The sequence below is a fragment of the Neolamprologus multifasciatus genome, chromosome 3 (genome assembly GCF_963576455.1).
Source record: "Neolamprologus multifasciatus chromosome 3, fNeoMul1.2, whole genome shotgun sequence".
NCBI lineage: Eukaryota > Metazoa > Chordata > Actinopteri > Cichliformes > Cichlidae > Neolamprologus > Neolamprologus multifasciatus.
In genome coordinates this window covers 32,371,202-32,392,412 of record NC_140441.1, presented here as the reverse complement: position 1 = coordinate 32,392,412, position 21,211 = coordinate 32,371,202, and the positions used below count along the sequence as shown (strand labels likewise).

Below are 21,211 nucleotides of genomic sequence, written 5' to 3'. Positions count from 1 at the left end.
ATGCCTTATCCCCTTTTGAGCCCTATGATGGATGTTTTCCTTTCTTTCTACACTTGTTCTTTGTTCCCAAAATGTGAAAGGTAAAAGTGGTTTATATTGGGACAAAATGTTATTGACACACTATGTTGTACTCCACTTCTTGAAAATAAAGAATTTTCACAAAAAAAAAGAAAATGTTTTGCTACAAAAATGGTGAAAAAATGCAATTAACTACAGAAGAGAGACAGATTAGAGTGTTAGAGCTGTGCAGAGTGGTACAGTCGTGTGTCAGGAGGGTGAACAATAGCGGGCTGAGAACAGCCCAGAGGAGCTCCTGTGCTCAGCCTGATGGTGCTGGAGATGTTGTCACCGATTCAAATGGACTGAGGCCTCTCTGACAGGACATGTAGTATCCAGTTGCAGAGACAGGTGTTCAGTCCCAACTTGCTGAGTTTGTCAAACAGTTTTTGAGGATAATAGTGTTGAATGCTGAGCTAAAGTCTATGATCAGCATTCTTACGTCTGTCTTGTCCAGGTGGAAGAGGGAGAGGTGAAGAGCAGTGGAAATAGCATCCTCGGTCGACCTGTTCGGCCGGTATGCAAACTGCAGCGATCCAGTGAGCAGGGGAGGTTGCTCTTTACATGTGCCATGACAAGTCTTATAAAGCACTTCATGATGATGGGGCTCAAGGCAATGGGACGATAGTCATTTAGGCAGGATACTGAGGATTTCTTTGGCACCACGATGATGGTGGTGGACTTGAAGTACACGGGGACGATCATCTGGCTCAGTGAAGAGTTGAAGATATCTGTGAAGACATCAGCCAGCTGATCAGCGCAGTTTCTCAGCACACGACCCGGGATGTTGTCTGGTCCAACAGCTTTCGGTCGGTTGACCTTTTTAAAAGTTCTCATCAGGTCGGCTGCAGGCAGAGAGATGGTCTGGTCGGTGGTGGGGGGCGTGGCTTTCTTCACTCACGTGTTGTTCAGTGCATCAAACCATGTGTAGAACCTAATCAGCTCTTCAGGGAGTGTGGTATCTCCGTCACAGCTGCTTGGTGCGGGCTTGTACTGTGTGACGGCCTAAATGGCCTGCCATAAACTGTGTGAGTCCTTTGTATTGTGTAAGTGGCTTTGGATCTTCTGGGCATGGATCTTTTGTACACCACTGAATAGGAGAAAGGATGGCTTCACAGTGTGTAGAATCAACTGTCAAACATGGAGGAGGAAGTGTGATAATATGGAGCTGTTTTGCTGGATACATGGTCAGTGATTCGTAAAGAGTGAGAGGCACCCTGAACCACAAAGGCTACCACAGCATTCTGCAGTGCCATGCAATACCCTCTGGTAATTGCCAAATTGTTCTGCTGGAGGCTCCAGGCAGACAAACTGAGACGTTAAACACAAGGAACAAACGAAAAAAAAAAAAAAGCTAAGAGAGAGAAACCCTGTAAACAGTTATATAGTTAGGCAAACAATGTAGTTATAATGTACTCACTCTGGATCCCCTCTCAGAATAACCCGACCTAATGATCCACCAGCAGAGAAGGAGACACATGGGCTTTGTAGTTGGAGTAGGACTAGTAGAGACAGTGGGCTATCTGACCTCTGTTACGGATTCAAATATTGGGGATGGATACAGGAGGAAAACCACAAATAACCACACTGGTCCGGCCAGGGTCAAGTCAAACGATGATTTAATGAATACACGCGTGGGAGATGGACACCATACAGCAGACAGCATCAGATCTCAAAATGGTGGAGCCTTGATCAAACTCTTATAGCCTCTAGTGGCCCCCACCTAATCATAAAAGCCTAAACATTCACATTCTTTCTCTCACACAGCGCCTAAGCTATGACCTTGGCTCCCTGTTTATCTGCTCCTGCTGAGATGGGGCAGAATGCTCTGTTCTCTTCTAACCAGACAAATAAGGCGATGACTTTCTGTGAACAGTATTTCTTATAACTCAGCAGTATAATGCATCATAAAACAATATCATTCACTCACAATAAATCAACAGTCTAATATAATGCAAATCAGTTTACCAAATGTAATAGTTATCACCTTCTTCTAATTCAGGAGAATAATGCAAACTAAAACTACATATTAATTCACAATCTTTAATTAGGGGTCTAACATGGCATAAAATAATATTATAATCCAACAATTCCCCCTGATGAGCTCTTTAGACTTAAAGAGCTCACTTACACCCTGCAATCCAGTGTTGCCAGGTTCATTTCTCCTTACTCCTGAGGCCCTTTGTCCCCCTGTTGGGTGAACCATATGTGAGATGACCTCTGTGTTTGCGCAGTTCAAATGCAAGAAAAACTATTATTACAACAACAATAGTAGGTACAGATGATACTCCCATCACTCCCCAGTTCTCCCACAGCTTTATTTCGGTGCTACCTTATACCCTCCAAACGTACTCAGACTAGAACCTCTGTCCGAGGAGCTTTTAGCCTTTATTTTATTGCTGTAGGCACCAGTGTCTTCCAGTCGGGTGATCCTCTGCTCTTCTTTCTTCAACCTCAAGGGTTAGACAACCCTTCAGTCGTTGCACAGATCAGGGGATTATTCTGCCCCAATTTCAAACAACGATCTGTGTATTCTGGGGTCACAGCTATGTTCCCCAGAAAAAGGAACAGGAACGTGTCCCCCTTTTGACCAAGAGCCTCTCGAACCTCGTTGGTCTGGTGTTCCTGGATTTCCGCCAACCCCTTCATGGTTATTGCTGTGTTTATGGGATCCATCCTTTTGAGGTGACTAGCTGGAGCCCAAAATGCCATGACACTTGAACCCACTTGATGTTTCAGCAGTCACCGTGTCTGTCTCTGCTGCGAAGGATCCTCGTATATCTGTAACCTCGTCTGGTGTCTGTTCCTTTCTCTGTAAGAGACAGAAAACCAAAACACCTCTCTTCCCAGCTCTAACAATCTAATGTTGTTGTCTACTGATGTTTTGGTGGTTCAGAATTGATTTAGAATATTCAGAATGTCCCAGGGACTTATCCTAATTATAATGTATGTGTGTGTAAGCGTGTTTGCATTTAGCCCGCTGCACTGGCATTTCCTACACTTTATCAGTCCGGACTATCGCCGAACGAAGCTTATAACCTTCAAAAGACCGAGTGCCAACTCATTATAAGCACATTTGCAAGATATGTATGAAAATGATTAAAACCCCTCATTCTAATAAAAGACATCAAAAACAAATTAGCCATTTCTAATTCTAACATGTGTCCCCCCCTTTTCACAAAAATCATGTGTTTCCTTCCGCCTACCGTCCCACGGTTTCCTCTCCAGTGTGGTACTCAGCTTCTCGTGAACACAGGCATTTTATCTTCTATACGCTATTCAGTTCATTTCAATGATTAATGCTTAAACATGGAAATAATGATTCATGCTTCTCACGGGTTCTCTAAAAAATCTGGAAACCTTTTGGGTCATTATTAGCTTAAGTTTTACCATACCTAAGTTATTAAAACACGAATGAAGTCATAAAAATGTTCATATAACCCTTGTTTGATGTTAAAACTCAACTTCCCCCCCCCTTTTTGACACATTCCCATGTGTCAATTCAACGGAGCTAGAAAATTAAAAGAAAAGGTTAGTGACCTCATATCTTAGGAAGTATCAGACTTTCTCCTATCCAGTGTCGTTGCTCCAGTCTTGTTATCCTGTGTTAGGGAATAAAATCAATTTAATTGTCATGTTAGATCTGTTCAACTCCTGGCTCCGCCCAGAGCCTGCGTCTTCACAATTGTCTACAAACAAAACCTGTATTAATATGAACTTCACTTCCACATGAACTTGTTGACTACTTTTGACACCTGTAAATAGAAGATTAACATGAGGTTATAACAATCACTGTAATAGAAATATTAATGTAATGTCAATAGCTTCAATAAATGTTCAATGCAATGCTTGTTATATGATTCTGATGTAACAATAATGCTGATGCTAAAATAACAGTAAAACACCCCCTTTTGGTGGCGAGAAACTGTTGGTGTGGTCAAGTGGGTGCTGTAAAGACAAAAGCTCAGGACAGAACAGTTATCAGTCATGTACTTCATACAAAATTAGCATATATTGAATTCCATATTGATCCTCTGAGTGTAATGGTACATTTTAATTTAAATTTATCAAAGCTAAACACAATAATTTTCTTTATTTTGCTCTTGTTCTTGTGCAGCACCACATCTCAGCACATGCCCCTGTCGGTTCTATCTTACTTTTCTAAATTATTGACTATTTCAATGGAGAACCTAAATGACATGGACCAGTGTTTGTCATTACATATCTTTATTTTGAATGTGACAAGTCTATCATTCCCCTGTTATTCATAGACATCAATAGAAGTCTTTTTTTTTTTTTTTGCTTTTTTCCTCTATAAAAGTTAATCGACTCTTTACAGTGGCCTGCTATGGTTAATAATAACATGTTCAATCATGAGTGAAATCAAAGCTTCTCTTCACTTTAGCATTTAACATTCCCAACAATATAATGTGATACATTAATCGAAACACAGCTAATAAAACACAATTTTCTTAATGCAAACATCAGTAACTCAAAATTAGCAACCAAAGGGTTAAGTCTGCAGTTCACACTCATGTGAAGCTACAGCCTCCCCCTTTAGTCTCTGCCATCCTTCTGTTCCTGCAAAAACAAAACAAAGCAAGACAAAACATCCACCCTTATTTTACAGGCTAGGGTAAATTGTTTGTGGGCATTTACTAATCCTAAAGTCGGTACCGTTCTTGTCTCAGTATCAAGTCAGTTAAAACTTTTAGTCGTCAGTCCATCACAGTCCAGTCACATGCATACATTCACACTCATTCATAGAGTCTCACACGCAACCTATTCGAGGCTCCATCACCAGCAAGATGACGTCATCATTTTAAAGGAAAACAGTTCCTTGTTTTTTTTTGGACTGGAATGACTCGCTGCAATCCTTTTAGGCTCAGGACTTCTAATGTGATCAATGTCCCATATAAGTGAATTTCTCCCAAGCCCATTATAATCATGGATAAAAATACTTTGCAGCTGTTTTCAGTAAGAATGTTTTATAGCGCTTTAAGGTTCAATCTCTCAGGCCTGGATTAAAGAGCTGATTTATTAAATCAGGAACTCACAAAATACCAAAATATCACCACCGGTGGATCACTCCTCTCAGATGTTCTTATTTCAGTGCACTGTAACAAAAGCAAAAACAAACGTAACCAATAAAATACTCATATAATAACAAATACTGGGGCCCATTGCAAATATGTCCAAGCATAAAACCATCTTTCTCTCTCTTAGAGAAAGAAAACAATCCAAACCTCACTGATAAAATCAACCTAGTGTTAAGCAAAACCCAAAATCAACCAAAACTTCACCAGAAAGTTTTTCTCCGTCCCGGGACAATATTGTGTAGGAATACTGGTACCGTAACTTCTTTTCGCACTGACAAAAAAACATGTTGGACTTATTTGATTCAATAGTGGACACTAGTTGCACACAAATGTTTTGCTTTGGTAGAAACTTAAACAACTGAGTTAAATCAACACAACCTTTTCATATTCAGTAAACCTGTGCATTTTGTGTTCATAAACACGATTAAAACATGTTCAGATGGAGTAAGTTGAGCTCCTGGAATATTTTAATCCTTCACAATTCTGTCATTTTATTTCAACACTATTCAATAACTTTTATCCAAATTCTACTTGGTCCCTTAAATGCTACATGTTGTCTTTATATTGCATACGGTTCAACAAAGTCTAGATTCTGGTTACCATAAAAATTGAATGGGTCTACACCAACTACCATCCTCCTATCTTTATCCTGATTGCAGGAGGGCTTGGAAATAACCCTAAAGTGATAGGTTATGAGGCAGGGTGCACCCCGGACAGGTCACCAATCTATCACATAGAAACAAACAACCATTTACACTTACATTCACGGATAATTTAGAATCATCAATTAACCTAGCTCTAACAGCTGCATGACTTTTCAATGTGGCAGGAAACCAGAATACCCAGAGAGAAACCACTGCAAACTAGCCAGACTGTGGACTTGCACCCAGGACCTTCTTACCGTGTAGCAACAGCACTCACCAGCATGCCAACAATGTAGGAAATACAGGGAAGCTATGATTTCCTGTATTTGAGGCAGAATTATTTTGTGCTTGCCCTTGACAGGTTAATCCACAATAAATAGCAATAGCATGCATGTGGTGTGTGTGTCGTTGTCTGCCTCTTATAACTCCAGTGATTTTCCTGCAGTTTGAAATCTTATGCGGTCTTGTGAATTCCGTGAGTTCAGCAACTAACCACTCTTACTAGATTGTATCGTGTCATCTCAATGAGAACAAATTGAGTTGTTGAATTTTGTACAGATCTTTAAAGCCTGAGGCAATTGTGTTAAATACACGTGGGATGCTTACGTAAATCCAAGGGCTGGCCCCCTTTTCTTTATTGTTTATTTTTTTTATTTTTCAGTGTGCTCCTCCTTCAATTAAATCTCAATCACAAAAATGTGGCGCTCCGAAATAAGGCTCACACCGTTAATTCATCATTTTCACTCTGTACCACTGCTCCTTATCAGGATGTGTGAAGCACAGTAAACAATTCAGTCGAGGCCTTAAGCCATAAACAGACATCACTCACAGACATTATTTTCATAACCAAACTGCTTTAGACCCTGTCCCCTAAATCTACACAAATGCCCTCTGGATGACATGAAATGCATTTAACCAATTAACAATCAATGGCTTCTTGTTGTTGTAACAAATTCTGTATTTGGACGTTTGTGTGCAGCATTTTGCGTATCAGCATAGCATTTGTTAGTAAAGCATTCTTCATTGCATCAGCGTGTGTGTATCACTCTTCATTGCACAAACATATGTGTATGTGTGTGTGTGTGTGTGTGTGTGTGTGTGTGTGTATCACTTCTCAATGAATTGAATCAGCATTTCGATTTGTGTGCGTGTGTGTGTATCATTTCTCAGTCAATCAACGAGTGCATATGTGTTCATATGTGTGTTTCTCTTCATTCTGAGTCAGTGTATGTAGATGTGTGTGTTTGTGTGTGTTTGTGTTCATCACTTTCCTGTTCTGGTGTTCTGGGTAAACCATGGCCTGAAGCCCCTGGGGTCCTGCCCTCCTCCTTTTCAGTCCGTTTGCGTCCATTGGTGCTGCTGCCCAAAGTTCTGTCCATACTGGTTCTGACCCCAGTTGAGGCAGTCCTTTTCTCCAGTGTCCTGCATCTTCTCCTTGTCCAGCTCCTCCTTAACTTGACCCTTTTTGCTTCTGTAGCTCCTTCAGGGTTTGCTCCTGCTGTTGGAGCTTCTCGTCAGGTATGGCAACCTCCTGCTCCAGCAAGCTCCGGCCTGATTTCAAGTCCTGTATCTGGGACTCTAAGCCTGACTGATGGGTTCGATTAGCAGTCAGCTCCTCCTGAGCCATGCTCAGTTTCTGCTCTGATGCCTTGAGCTCTTACTGAGGGGAGAAACCTCAGAGTCTTTTCCGTACACGTCAGATTGAAGTTTATTGATGTTTTCCTTGCTTTGCTTCCACGGCCTTTCTGCAGGTCTGCTGTTCGGCTCTTCTCAGAGGTCAGCTCCTGACCGAGCCCCGACACCTGTGCCTTCAGCTTATGTTCTTCTGGTGCTTTTGTCCAATCTGAGGTGCCTCCTGACCTCAGTTACTCCTCGTGTCTCTGGCACGCCCTTTTTGCTGCCCGATCATCCGTGTTGGTCCGTCACTGTCCTGCACAGTTTTAATGCAAAGTTGTTAAGGTCAGCATTCTTTTGCTCGGCCTCACTTTTCATCCGGGCTTAATAGGTGTCTCGTCACAGCTCTGTCAGCTGAAGCTGTCTGGAATTCTCCCCCGTGTAGTGAAACGGGCCTTGGATTTAACGTTCTCCATCTCCGCTGCATGAGATCGTTTTCCTGCAGCACTGTTGACATTCTCAGGCTGTTGTTGTGGGTCCAGCTGCTGTAGCATTTGGTCAGGGTCACATCAAAGATGGTAGAGGGGAGAGCCAAGATGGTAGAGGGGAGATCAGGAGTCCAGGTCAGCCTCGGCTTTCCGGGCCGACAAAGCAGCCTGTAATTAAGCATAAAGAGAAAAAACAAAAACAAAACAAACAAAACAGATGAACAGGAAAATGATGTTGTTTTGGCTGTGTTATTCAGAGAGGGGCCAGGCCCTGTGTCAGCCTTCTCTGCCCCTCTTTTTTTTTTTTTTTCTCACCATATAATCAAGTCATAACCCACCAAGTTGACAGGACAACACAGGTACATGTTAAAATTCTTAAAATCATGTTTAATAACTCAAAAAGGAATTTTATTTCATTCAGTAATCACATGTATTAATCAATCAGAGGAAAACATGTCACAATTTGACTCTTTTAACCACTAAATTTGTTGTTTCATCACTGGTTTGTCATACCAGTGTCTTTCTTTTTGAAGTCAAGTTGTTGTCCTGCAACCCAGAGAGTTTATTTGTTAGTAGTGGATAAACTTTATCATTTAACAACAGGTGTATGTTAAGTTTCGCTGCTTTAACCTTGCAGGAAAATTTTCACGTGTTCATGAATGTAAGCTGTTTCTTCATTGCGTGTGTGTGCATTTGTGGGTGGGATATTTTAACTTTTTTCTCAAACAAGGCATTTCTCTAGTTGTGTGTGTTTTTAATTTTGTTTCCCAAATTTTGATTTCCCACCTTAAATAACAGCATTCCATGTCTTCAGCCAGGAATTAGAGCTTGCTTGTGAGATTCAGGGACACATGGTGCCAAAAACAATTCAGCAAAAAACTTGCCTGAAAATTTCCAGTGATGGTAACCGATAACTGGAGGAGAAGATGTCCTTTAAGCCTCTTTTTTGGGTGGGGACAAAGTGAGAGGTCAAGCTGTAAAATTTTGAGCCAGAGCTTGGCCTGTCTGTCGTCCCAATTTTGTTAATCTATCCTTTTGCCGCTGTACTCAGGTCTCCAGGTTGAGAGAAATCCACCTGTATTAAGAGACTAAAACATTCAATTACTATTTTTCTTACAACATCCATTTGGTTCATCTGCCTAGATTTTACTCTCTCTCTTGGTGCATAGTTCACACAGTCAGGCAGTTGCCTTTTATGGGCATGCAAATTTTCGGTCACTCATCCCCAGCTGCTGCAAAGCCATCTCTCCTATATCAAAACCCAGCCAAACATTAAACATTCACCGTAGTCATTCAAAACTTTATTTGTAATATTATAATCAGCAAAATCAGCGTTTTAATTACAGGCATGTATCATTGTTTGCAAATCATAATTATAAAACTCAATAACACGCTAAACAGGAAGTCCTCTGTGGGCTTCGCAGCAGCCACCTCATTTGCATGTTCACACACTGTCTAAAAATAGCTCGCAGCGCTGCAGCGCGCTGTCGTCACACACAGCCTCGTTTCACACTCAACTCTCTATCTTATATTTACAAAGACGCCTTATATTTACAATCACTCTCAGGCCTGAAAGTTTTAGCGGCTACACAATTTTGACAAATTTAAGATAACGGGTCCAACCAAAGAAAGTCCAACTTTTTTGTAATCAATTAACCAGTATCAGACTCTAACTGTATCTGGCCTCATCTCTAAAGTCCCTAACTCAATTTAAAGTGTCCAAAAAAGCGCAGATACCGTTCAACACGGTAAGAAGCCTCTAACTCCTAGCTTGTTCCAGGATGCCCTGTACCCCACAGTCAAGCCAACTGAACTAACCCTGGTCAAGTCAAGGTCGCGCCTCCGCGGCCAGGAGGGAGCGTAACCTCCGGGCTATGCGCCTCTTAACAGTCCACCTGCCGTTCTCAGAAAATTTATAATACTTTTAAACAACAGACAACACTCAAAAACAAGAGTATGACTGAGGCAGATGCAACGTTATGGACACTGGAGACTCTAACTCGCAAAATGACCAACACAGATGCAATCTTTAGACCAATGGAGACTCTAACTCACAAAATGACCAATTCCCTATCAAACTACCTGGGACTCGAACCCAGTATTATTTTCCTTTATCTTGGGACTCGAACCCAGTATTATTTTCCTTTATCTTGGGACTCGAACCCAGTATTATTTTTCTTTATCTTGGGACTCGAACCCAGTATTATAACTTATAAGCTTACTTCAAGTTTCAACACTCATGAGATTTTTCATCAAAATCAAAACAGACACTCACCGGCAACTTTTACTGAATAGACATTTAATTTTATCATCCAATTCAGCACACTTCGGATAAAATCAACAGGCCTGTGCCTGCCTCTTTTATAAAGGCGCCTGTCCACTCAGTTCGATTGCCGGATAATGTCTGCCCGTCTGACCACCTCGGACCGTTCAAGCCTCCAAAACTTCCACCCCAATACCACAGGACGAGCCCCCAAAACTGCTACGGATTCAAATATTGGGGATGGATACAGGAGGAAAACCACAAATAACCACACTGGTCCGGCCGGGTCAAGTCAAACGATGATTTAATGAACACATGCGTGGGAGATGGACACCATACAGCAGACAGCATCAGATCTCAAAATGGTGGAGCCTTGATCAAACTCTTATAGCCTCTAGTGGCCCCCACCTAATCATAAAAGCCTAAACATTCACAGTCTTTCTCTCACACAGCGCCTAAGCTACGACCTTGGCTCCCTGTTTATCTGCTCCTGCTGAGATGGGGCAGAATGCTCTGTTCTCTTCTAACCAGACAAATAAGGCGATGACTTTCTGTGAACAGTATTTCTTATAACTGAGCAGTATAATGCATCATAAAACAATATCATTCATTCACAATAAATCAACAGTCTAATATAATGCAAATCAGTTTAACAAATGTAATAGTTATCACCTTCTTCTAATTCAGGAGAATAATGCAAACTAAAACTACATATTAATTCACAATCTTTAATTAGGGGTCTAACATGGCATAAAATAATATTATAATCCGACACCTCCCAGCATGTTACTGGCTACCTTGCAGAGAGAACTAGCTGTGTGAGCTACGAGAGCGTATATCTTTCCAATCACGCATCAGAAACAGGCTGTATCCCAATTCAGGGTCTGCAGCCTTAAAGTACGCAGCCTCAACGGTCCTCAAGGGCCGCATACTCAAAGACCGCTAAGGCCGGAAGTGTGAGGCTTGTGAAATGGGACAGTCTAGCCTCTGTCGCGCTGCCCAGGTTGCCTAGCAACCATGATAGCTGGAAACGTGTGGTTGACAGAAATGAAGGAGAACATATTTTGTTCGCTTGTTTGTTTCTACATGAGCGTTGTGTGATTTAATAAGTATCTGAGGCTGAGACCACAGGACTGTAAAACATGATTGTTGGCCTTCATATCTGTACTGAACAGTCATATAAGATTAGCTAGTAAATAACAAATAGTTAATGTTGTTCATGAGACTAAAGTCAGTGTAAATATGATATGGCCAATATTATAGTTATTATACTAATCATTATTAGTTATTACAGCAGTGAGTTTGAACTCTCAAATCAAATCACTTCTATTGTCACATCACATGTGCAGGTACACTGGTACAGCACATGTGAGTGAACTCTGTGTCAAATACTGAGCTTCAGTAAAGATTCAAGTTACAGCTATTCATATGTCCTATCACCTTAAATCTTCACTCAAAGACACTCAAGTATCTTTAACAGTGTATATATAGATGTATTATATATAAGAGACAAATGTTGTTCCTTCAGTATGTTGGCATTATTACATTTGGTAATGTAAGCATTACATATATGTATAAAAAGAAAATGTACGAGCTGTGATAACTGTGTCTGATAGAATGAAGAGTAGACTGATATATTAAATATTCCTTTATTGGGTGAGAAAATCAGACCATGTCATAACTGCTTTAAGTCATACAGAATAGATATCAGAGCCTTAAACGGGCTGACATCTGCTAAATGGGTCAAACTGGGCAGAAAGTATAAAGCATATAAACAATTACAACAATATGATGCAACAAACACAGCAGTGCTACTAATCCAAAATACTCAAAGCTTCATAGAACTGAAACAAACATTTATTTTTAGGTCCATTCTGCTGCTGATACATACTTTAGGTTTCTGAACATTAAACATGTTTCTGCCTTTCATAGTGTGTAACTTGAAGGCCCTGAGTACTTTCTCCCACACTGCAAACACTGGAATGATAAAATTATTTGAACATTACCTAATAAGACTGATTCAGGACAGACAATTAGTTATTCTGAACTTTTCTAGCAGTCCTTCACAAACAGGGAACAGTCTGTCTATTCTCTCCATCTATCAGCTGCTGCTGGCTTTCCTCCTCCTCTTCCTCACACATTGCTGAGTTTGTCCTGGTGGATCATCAGGGGTGCAAAGCCTCACAGATGATGTGCAGCAGTGGGTCCCTCAGTCTGTCCTCACTCTTGACACTTGCAGTTGTCACACATGGAAATCAAATGTGTGATAAGCTGCAGGATTCAAACACAAGTGTAACTTATAAATACAGACAGACAGGTGACAGTCTCAGGTGTATACACTGCTACAAACAGGAGGATTTAGTGTTTGTGTTATTACGAGTGCTAAACAAGAAGAGTTCCCAGATGGTACAGTGGACACATGTGTGACTCCTGTGATTAAAGCATCTTTCTTTCAGCTTAACGAGTGAACCATCAGCTCGTTCAAAAGTCCGTTTGGCTCGACACCACCGAACAGAGGCAGCAATATAACATAGCTAACATTAACAGTGCAGTGAATTCAGGACTGCAAACCGAGCAGCATCACTGACTTTCAGTCTGTTGTGTTTGTGGATATATGACTGACTTTAATTATCCACAAAATCATCACATCCTCTGTGAGATTAAGGTCGACTATTGTATTATTATATTTTAAAGGCTTTAAAAGCAAGTAAAAGCTGAACATACAAACATCGCTAATGGCAAATAACTTTGCCGACATGTGGCCAACAGTAATGTTTTAATGTTCCTCATTATTAAACATTTGCACATAAATAAGTGACATAATAATCAGAACTTACTTTTCACAGTTTACTCTTCGGCCACTCCGGTTCTGCCATCTGCGGCAGAATTATCCACACCGACTGCCGCGCTATGAATTGTGGGATATATGGGACCACGAAGTCTACACTACCACAGCCTTAAAATTCAGGGAAATGAAGGATGCATTTGAGGGCCGCATTTCGAGCAGCCTTTGAATTGGGACAGCCTTCGGCGCGCCACTGTGACATAATCGGCCTTAAAATGCAGCCTTTAAGGCTGCAGACCCTGAATTGGGATACAGCCATTGAGTGATTTGTTCGCTCTATGATTCAGCACAGGAGGGAGGGGGTGAGCGAGTCCTGAGTGATTTGCTTACGCTTACGATTCAGCACAGGAAGGAGGGGGTTATTGAGTCCTGAGTGTTTCGCTTACCCTACGATTCAGCACAGGAAGGGAGGGGGTGAGTAGCTCAAATGTGCTGTTAGCATGTTAGCAGAGCGATGCTACTGTGAACCGAGGAGCTATTGTCTTGATGTGAGCTTCTACTCAGGGTTTTTTCTTCCAGTTCAGAGCAGAATTTTTTTTTTTAAGATACTGGATGTTGTGTTTTTCTCCACAATTTTAATTATAAGCTAGATATATTGCTGCTAACAGCAACAGGGATGAGTCAGTGAGTCAGTTGGGCTTGTGAATCATGATTCATGAGTCAGTAAAGTGATTCTCGAGTATTGAACGATTTGTTCATGATTCGTGCATCACTAATAGAGACTGATTGCGTCCAGAGGCGAAGCGGTGGTACTTGCAGAAAATAGCGTGCATTGGAAATGTGGACCCGTATGAAATACGACCGTGGAGTAGAAACCCTGAAGACCTACTGCTATTGACGTAGCCTGACATATCTTCGTACCTTGTCTGTGGAGTCAGCGCGTACAAGTCGTCATTCAAACAAAGGTAAGTCAGCTTGAGTACTGCAAGTGAAATGCGTGTGATTTCCCTCCGAACATTCAAATTAGTGCAGCATAAATTCATTCATGAGGGGAAAATTACAGTGAGAACATGTGGAGGCTCTGTTAGGTGGATAACATAGTGTGTTCAGTGCATTGATGCTACATTGTACTGAAGGATTTAGTTATTCTTTATGGTTAAGTAAATTGCAATTATTTATTCATATTTATTATAAATAATTCTAATTATACACCTTGCTTCCGTGTTTGTGTCCTGTGTCACTAAAAATACATTTTATTTTATACATTGATTAATGACCTGCAGAATCTCCTTATCATATTAAGTGATTCATAATTGTCACTTTATGCTTTCTCCATCTTGAAAGTGATTACATCCTTGCATTACATACTTTAGGTTCATTTTCTGCAGGCAGGTTTCTGAAAGAGAACAGGCAGCGTTCTATAGATGGATACACAAAAAATGAAGAATTACATGTATGTGCTAACTTTCTGAACACTTTGTTACGTTTATGATAAAGTAGATAAAAAACATTCATGTCGGCCTTGGTTCTTGTCTTTAAATGAACTTTGTCTGTGTGTGTTTCAGGTACTGCACTCTCAAAGACTGTTAAATTCTCAGTTCTTTTGATCTTTGGGCTGAAGGAAGGACAATACTCGGTGTATAAATGCTCAGTCAACAATTATTTTATTCAATACAATTCAACACTTTGAGCATAAACCATCCGGATGGGGAGACATGCATGAAGAGGGTCACAGCAAAATCTGAAAATGGTGGAGAGTTACTCAAACTCTTATAGCCTCTGGTGGCCCCCACCTAGTTGTAAAAACCTAAACATTCACATTCTTTCTCTCTTATGGTGCCTAAGTGACGGCCTTGGCTCCCTGTTTTATCTCCTCCTGATGAGATGGGGCAGAAAACCTCTCCGGTATGCTCTGTTCTCTTCTAATCAGACAAATAAGGCCATGACTCTCTAAAAACAGTATTTCTTATAACTCAGCAGTATAATGCATCATAAAACAATATTTTTCATTCACAATAAATCAGCCGTCTAATGTAATACAAATCAGTTTAATAAATCTAATAGTTATCACCTCTTCAGGAGAATAATGGAAACTAAAACTACATAATAAAAAAGAAATAATAATAATTTCACAATCTTTAATTAGAGGTACAACATGGCATAAGCTAATATAATAATCTCACAATTCCCCCTTTGATCTTTTTTTAGAGAGGTCACTTACATCTTGCAATCCAACATTACGAGGTCCATATCTTCTTGCCCTTGAGGCCCTCTGTCCCCCTTTAACGGGTGGACCATATGTGAGATGACCTCTGTGTTTGCACAGTTCAGATGCAAGAAAAACTATATTTACAACAACAACAGTAGTTACAGATGACACTCCCATCACTCTCCAGTTCTCCCACAGCTTTATTTTGGTGCTCCCGTTTTCCCCAGCCTTATCTTGGTGTTACCTTGTACCTTTCAAACGTATTCAGACTAGAACCTCTGTGTAAGGAGCTTTAAACTTTATTTTATTGCTGCAGCTACCAGTGTCTTCCAGTCAGGTAATTCTCTGCTCCTCTTCTTTCTTCGACCTCAGGGGTTAGACCACCCTTCAGTCATTGCACAGATCAGGGGATTATTCTGCCCCTATTTTCAAACAATGATCTGTGTATTCTGGTGTCACAACCATGTCCCCCTTTTTACCAAGAGCCTCTTGAACCTCGTTGGTCTGATGTTCCTGGGTTTTCGCCAACCCCTTCATGGTTATTGCTGTATTTATGGGATTCATCCTCTTGAGGTGACTAGCAGGAGCCCAAACTGCATGACACTTGACCCCAGTTGTTGTCTTGGCAGTCTCTGTTTCTGTCTCTGCTACGAAGGATCCTCGTATCTCCGTGACCTCGTCTGGTGTCTGTTCCTTTCTCTGTAAGTCAGAAAATCAAAACACCTCTCTCCCTAGCCTTGATAATCTAATGTTGTTATCCATTGTTCTTCCAGTGATGCAAATTTGGTTTAGAATATCATGTTCAGGACTCTCTGACGCAGAGACTTATTCTAATCATAATCTATGTGTGTAAGTATGTTTGCATTTAGCACTCTGCACTCAAAGCCAATACCTACAATATATCAGTCCGGACAATCACGCCGAACGAAGCTTATGACCTTCAAAAGACTGAGTGCCAACTGATTATGAGCACATTTGCAATGTGTGTATGAAAATGATTATAACCACTTATTTTAGTAAAAGAAATGAAAAACAAATTAACCATTTTCAATTCTAACACATTATAAGCTTAAGTTTTACCATACCTATTGAAAGCAGCATGGTTAAGACCTTGGAGACGCTTACAGCTGCCGTGAATACTCAGAATAACACCTCTGAGCAAAAGTTGGATTACATCGTAGAACAGCTCACTGCAGTCGTGAGATCTCAGAATCGGCTATCTGAGCAAAAGAATGACAACACCAGCAAGTTTGATACCATCATGGGGAAGCTCGCGGTTCTCCAATGGGAGATTGAGAGACCAGTGTCGGAGTGTTAAAGAACAGCTTTGAAATTCTCATGAGTTGTTGCAAAAGAAAAATTACCATCATAATCCGGCTACCCCTTCGGCGCCAGCTGTGGGCTCAAGGCTGGAGCCGAACAAAAACTCCCTGATAACGACTGTGTTGAGTCTGTTCCTTCCCATTCCATGCAAGGCCACCTGGATTGGCTGGAAGACTGTTTACTTAGCCTGGCAGGGCGTAGGACACTGTCTCAGCTGAACTATGGACACGCACACACATACATATACTGATACTGATAAGCACTCACTGATGCATCACCCTCCCTACCCGGGATCCAACGCCACCTCCAACGCTTACCTCCCCTCTGATGTGGACATCGGGTCAGCTGGAGGCGCAGTCGAAGATTGCAGCGGTCCCAGATCAGATGTACACACTGGAACACTTTCCCATGTTGCTTGTCTGTGTTTATTGTGCTATGGTGTGTTGATATCTGTGCATTCCTGTATTATCCTTTTGTGTTACACATTTCGATGTTTCTTTTTCCTTGCTACCTAGCCTGACCTGTCTCCCCAATGTGATGTTTGTGTGTTGTATGTACGGTCGGCAAGGTCTGTCATCTCGGTTGTGGGCAAAAGACCTGCAACTGACAAATAAAGTCTATCTCTCACCTAAATTATTAAACACACAAATAAAGTCATAAAATGTTCATAAAACCATTGTTTGATGTTTAAACTCAACTTCCCCCTTTTTTGACACACTCCCATGTGTCAATTCATCGGAGCTAGAAATTAAAAGAAAAGGTTAGTGACATCATATCTTCAGAAAGTATCAGAAATTCTCCTCTCCAGTATCATTGCTCCAGCCCTGCCATCCTGTGTTGGGGAATGAAATCAGTTTAGTTATTATGTTAATTTGTTTAACTCCTGGCTCCGCCCAGAGCCTGCATCTGCAGAACTGCCTAGAAACAAAACCTGTATTAATATGAACTTCACATTTGTCACTCAGTTTTTTCCCACTGTCTTTCCCTCACTATTTTTGATCTGTTAATTACAGTACTTAAACATGAAGTAGACTGCATCCACAACAAGTCAATACAGCTGTGAATGTGGCTAATTATCAATCAATTAACATTCAATAACAATGCATAATTGCATGCATGCATGCTTTAGTCAACCACTTACCCCGAGGATCTTCAAACAAAGTGTCAAATTTTAGGAATTTGAACTGTGGGGATTATATCATTTTATATCATTTTAATATCATGTTTATTCTTTTATATCCTTTTGATTAAGCTTTGAGTAGTGGCATTTGTTTAAAACATTTATTCAATATATTACACATATTATTATGTTATTACACATATTGCAAAATGTGCTTACAAAAGAGTTGGCCTTCTGTCTGGTAAGAGGTTACCAGCTTTATCTGGTGAGGTGTGAGGTGAGACAGAGTGCAGTGAGGTCAAGACAGTTTGCCTGCACACACAGACAGTATATAGATTCATTTCTACAACAACAACAACAAACTTTATTTATAGAGCACATTTAAAAACCAGCGGTATACCAAAGTGCTTAACATAAGAGACAGAGAAGTAACACGAGTATTATAAGGCCTTAGCAAAGTATCAAATATACTCACAGGTTAATGCCACTAATACACAGGGGTAATATAAAAGGCATATCAAAATAAAAACATAATAATAGCACAAGCCATAAAAAAAATATGTATAAGAAAAAATATTTCTAGGTAAGAGTTAAGACATATTTTGCTTGTAACTGCGTTTTGTGCCTGCATAAGCAACAGTTTTTTTGTAGGATGTGCTTCTGATGTTCCAGAGATAAGTGAGAGTAAGAAGATCAACAGGAAGCACCTGGCGTGGAGACGGTGAAAATGTCTTTTTGAATGTGTCAAAGGTTGTCAACAGAAGAGTTGTGGTTATTGTAACTTATACATGTTATGTATCCACTTAAACGCATGAAGGGGCGTGATACCCTGACGTATAAAAACATTTTAAGTATGCTTTCTTGGAGGATTTATGCTGAGGATTGTGACAGTGTTTTTCCTCCACACATGTGTTTAATAAAATCATTGTTTTGACACACTTGGACCTGTGGTCGTTTGTCTCTCACCTCAATCACGAATCGGGACAGGGGTTTAATAAATTTGTCCATATTTCTAGAAATGAGAGCTGCTCCATCCAAAGTGGGATGGATGCCGTCTCTCCTAACAAGACCAGGTTTCCTCCAGAAGGTTTGCCAATTATCTCTGAAGCCCACATTGCTTCTGGGACACCACTCAGACAGCCAGCAATTTAAGGAGAACATGCGGCTAAACATGTCACTCCTGGGCTGATTAGGGAGGGGACCACAGAAAACTACAGAGCCTGACATTGTTTTGGCAAAGTTACACACCGATTCAATATTGATTTTAGTGACCTCCAATTGGCGTAACCGGGTATCCTTGCTGCCGATGTGAATTATGATTTTACTGAATTTACATTTACCCTTAGCCAGCAGTTTTAAATTTCCCTCAGTGTTGCCTGCTCTGGCCCCTGGAAGACAATTGACTATGGTTGCCGGTGTCTCTAGCTTCACATGTCTGAGAACAGAATCACCAATTACCAGAGTTTGATCCCCGGTGGGTGTGTCGCCAAGTGGGGAAAAACTGTTAGACACATAAACAGGTTGGTGGTGTACCTGGGGCTTCTGTTTAAGACTATGCTTCCTCTTCACCGTCACCCAGCCGCCCTCTTTCCCCAGCTGCTTGGAGTCTGCCGGGGAACAGCTAGCGGGGCCTATGCTATCTTCGGCTGCAATAGCTACAGGGGCTGGGCTAGCTATGGGTGAATGAAGGGTGTGAAGCCGAGTCTCCAATTCAGTAATCCTGGCCTCCAGAGCTGCAAATATGCTACATTTGTTACAAGTATCATTACTGCTAAAGGAGGCCAAGGAGTAACTAAACATCTGACACAATGAGCAGAAAAGTGCAGGAGGAACAGGTGAAGTAGCCATGGTGCAAACGAGTCGGCTACGAATTAAGCTAAGCTAGTGAAACAGTACAGACACAGTGACTGAATACTTTAAATTCGGTAGTGAGTACTGTAAGATTATTATATTATCTTATGCCACGTTATACCCCTAATTAAAGATTGTGAAATTATTATGCAGTTTTAGTTTGCATTATTCTCCTGAATTAGAAGAAGGTGATAATTTACATTTATTAAACTGATTTGTATTATATTAGACTGCTGATTTATTGTGAATGGATGATATTGTTTTATGATGCATTAAACTGCTGAGTTATAAGAAATACTGTTTTCAGAGAGTCATCGCCTTATTTGTCTGATTAGAAAAGAACAGAACATACTGCACAGGAAGCCAAGGTCATAACTTAGAAGAGAGAAAGAATGTGAATGTTTAGGTTTTTACGACTAGATGTGGGCCACTAGAGGCTATAAGAGTTTGAGTAACCCTCCTCCAGTTTGAGATTTGCTGTGACCCTCTGCATGCATGTCTCCCCATCCGGATGGTTTATGCTCATAAAGTGTTGAATTGTATTGAATAAAATAATTGTTGACTGAGCATTTATACACCGAGTATTGTCCTTCCTTCATCCCAAAGATCAAAAGAATTGGGAGGTTTTAACAGTACACAGAAAGTGTGCTTTGGATGAAGCACGTGAAGATTATACTATGAGAAACAAATGTATTTAAAAGGTGTTAATTAAATTGCTAAGCAGATAAGCTACTCAGAAACACCACTGTGTTTGAGCAGGAACGGGAAGTGATACTCTACCGCAGAGAAAGCGAACACCAAGTGACAGCGCTACCAGGAGTCAGGCTACTGGTGGTTCCGAAAGGGAGGACCTGACACTTATAGATACCTGGGACTGTCTCTCTGCAAAGCTTTACCTTCGGTAACTGTGTGGCATAACACTGAATCCCATCAACCTCCAACTGGTCATTCAAGATTTCTGGTCTTGTTAGCAACGGGGACTCTGACTTCTCATGTTGAGTATCTTTCAACCTGCTGGGAGGGGGGACTCAGTGAACTCCGCTACCACACATACCTGGCATCACACACACTTCTTGTATCCTGTGGTAGTTCAGAAGCAACCTCATTACATGTGACCCTCACAGACATGTCAGAATGTATAAGTATTTCTAAGTAAGTTCACAGGAAAGAAAAGATACATCTTATCTTTTATACATTTTATTTTTTATTGGATAAATGTAATTTTACACATACAACCTGTCTAAGATGACACAAATTTAAAACATACAATAACATCTTTAATGCAACATAAAAATGACAGGTTTCTAGTTTCTCGTCATGCAGCAAAACAGACTCACATCCTATTTTATGACAACAGAGACCATTTAAAACACATTTCACATGGGGAAGTTACAACAGAAACAGCACCACATTGACTTCACTAATTTCTTAATGATATACAGGCAAATAAAGAGGATCAGGTTTTCAGATCGACCCAGAAGGAAATTTGTTGACACGTTCTGCTTCTCTTTGTGATCACATGATTGGAATAATGTTTTGTCTGCATGATCACACAGGTATTTGCACAGAACAGATACAGTCGACATTTTCTTCATGATACTAACATGACAACCATTTCCTCAAGTTGTGTCAAACGAACAGTTACTTTTGTTATGCATGCCTAAATTTCTAACCCATGATGCATCAGTGGCTTTTTAATCATGAATTTTACTTAGAGTTCTAGTAAATAGCCAATAAATTCATGAAACGAGAATCGAG

At 40.7% G+C, this 21,211-nt stretch overlaps 1 protein-coding gene across 1 annotated transcript; it reads right to left on the bottom strand.

Moving 5' to 3' along the window:
- Positions 1 to 12,825: 12,825 nt before the first annotated feature.
- LOC146522609 (uncharacterized) lies at positions 12,826 to 20,425 on the bottom strand. The gene has a single exon (XM_085153566.1). The coding sequence runs from the start codon at positions 19,448 to 19,450 to the stop codon at positions 18,473 to 18,475; it is 978 nt and encodes a 325-aa protein (XP_085009692.1). The 5' UTR covers positions 19,451 to 20,425; the 3' UTR covers positions 12,826 to 18,472.
- Between the last annotated feature and the right edge of the window lie 786 nt (positions 20,426 to 21,211).

Coding starts and splice junctions, on each gene's coding strand:
- LOC146522609 (XM_085153566.1), bottom strand. CDS start 19,450: ATGGCTACTTCACCTGTTCCTCCTGCACTTTTCTGCTCATTGTGTCAG.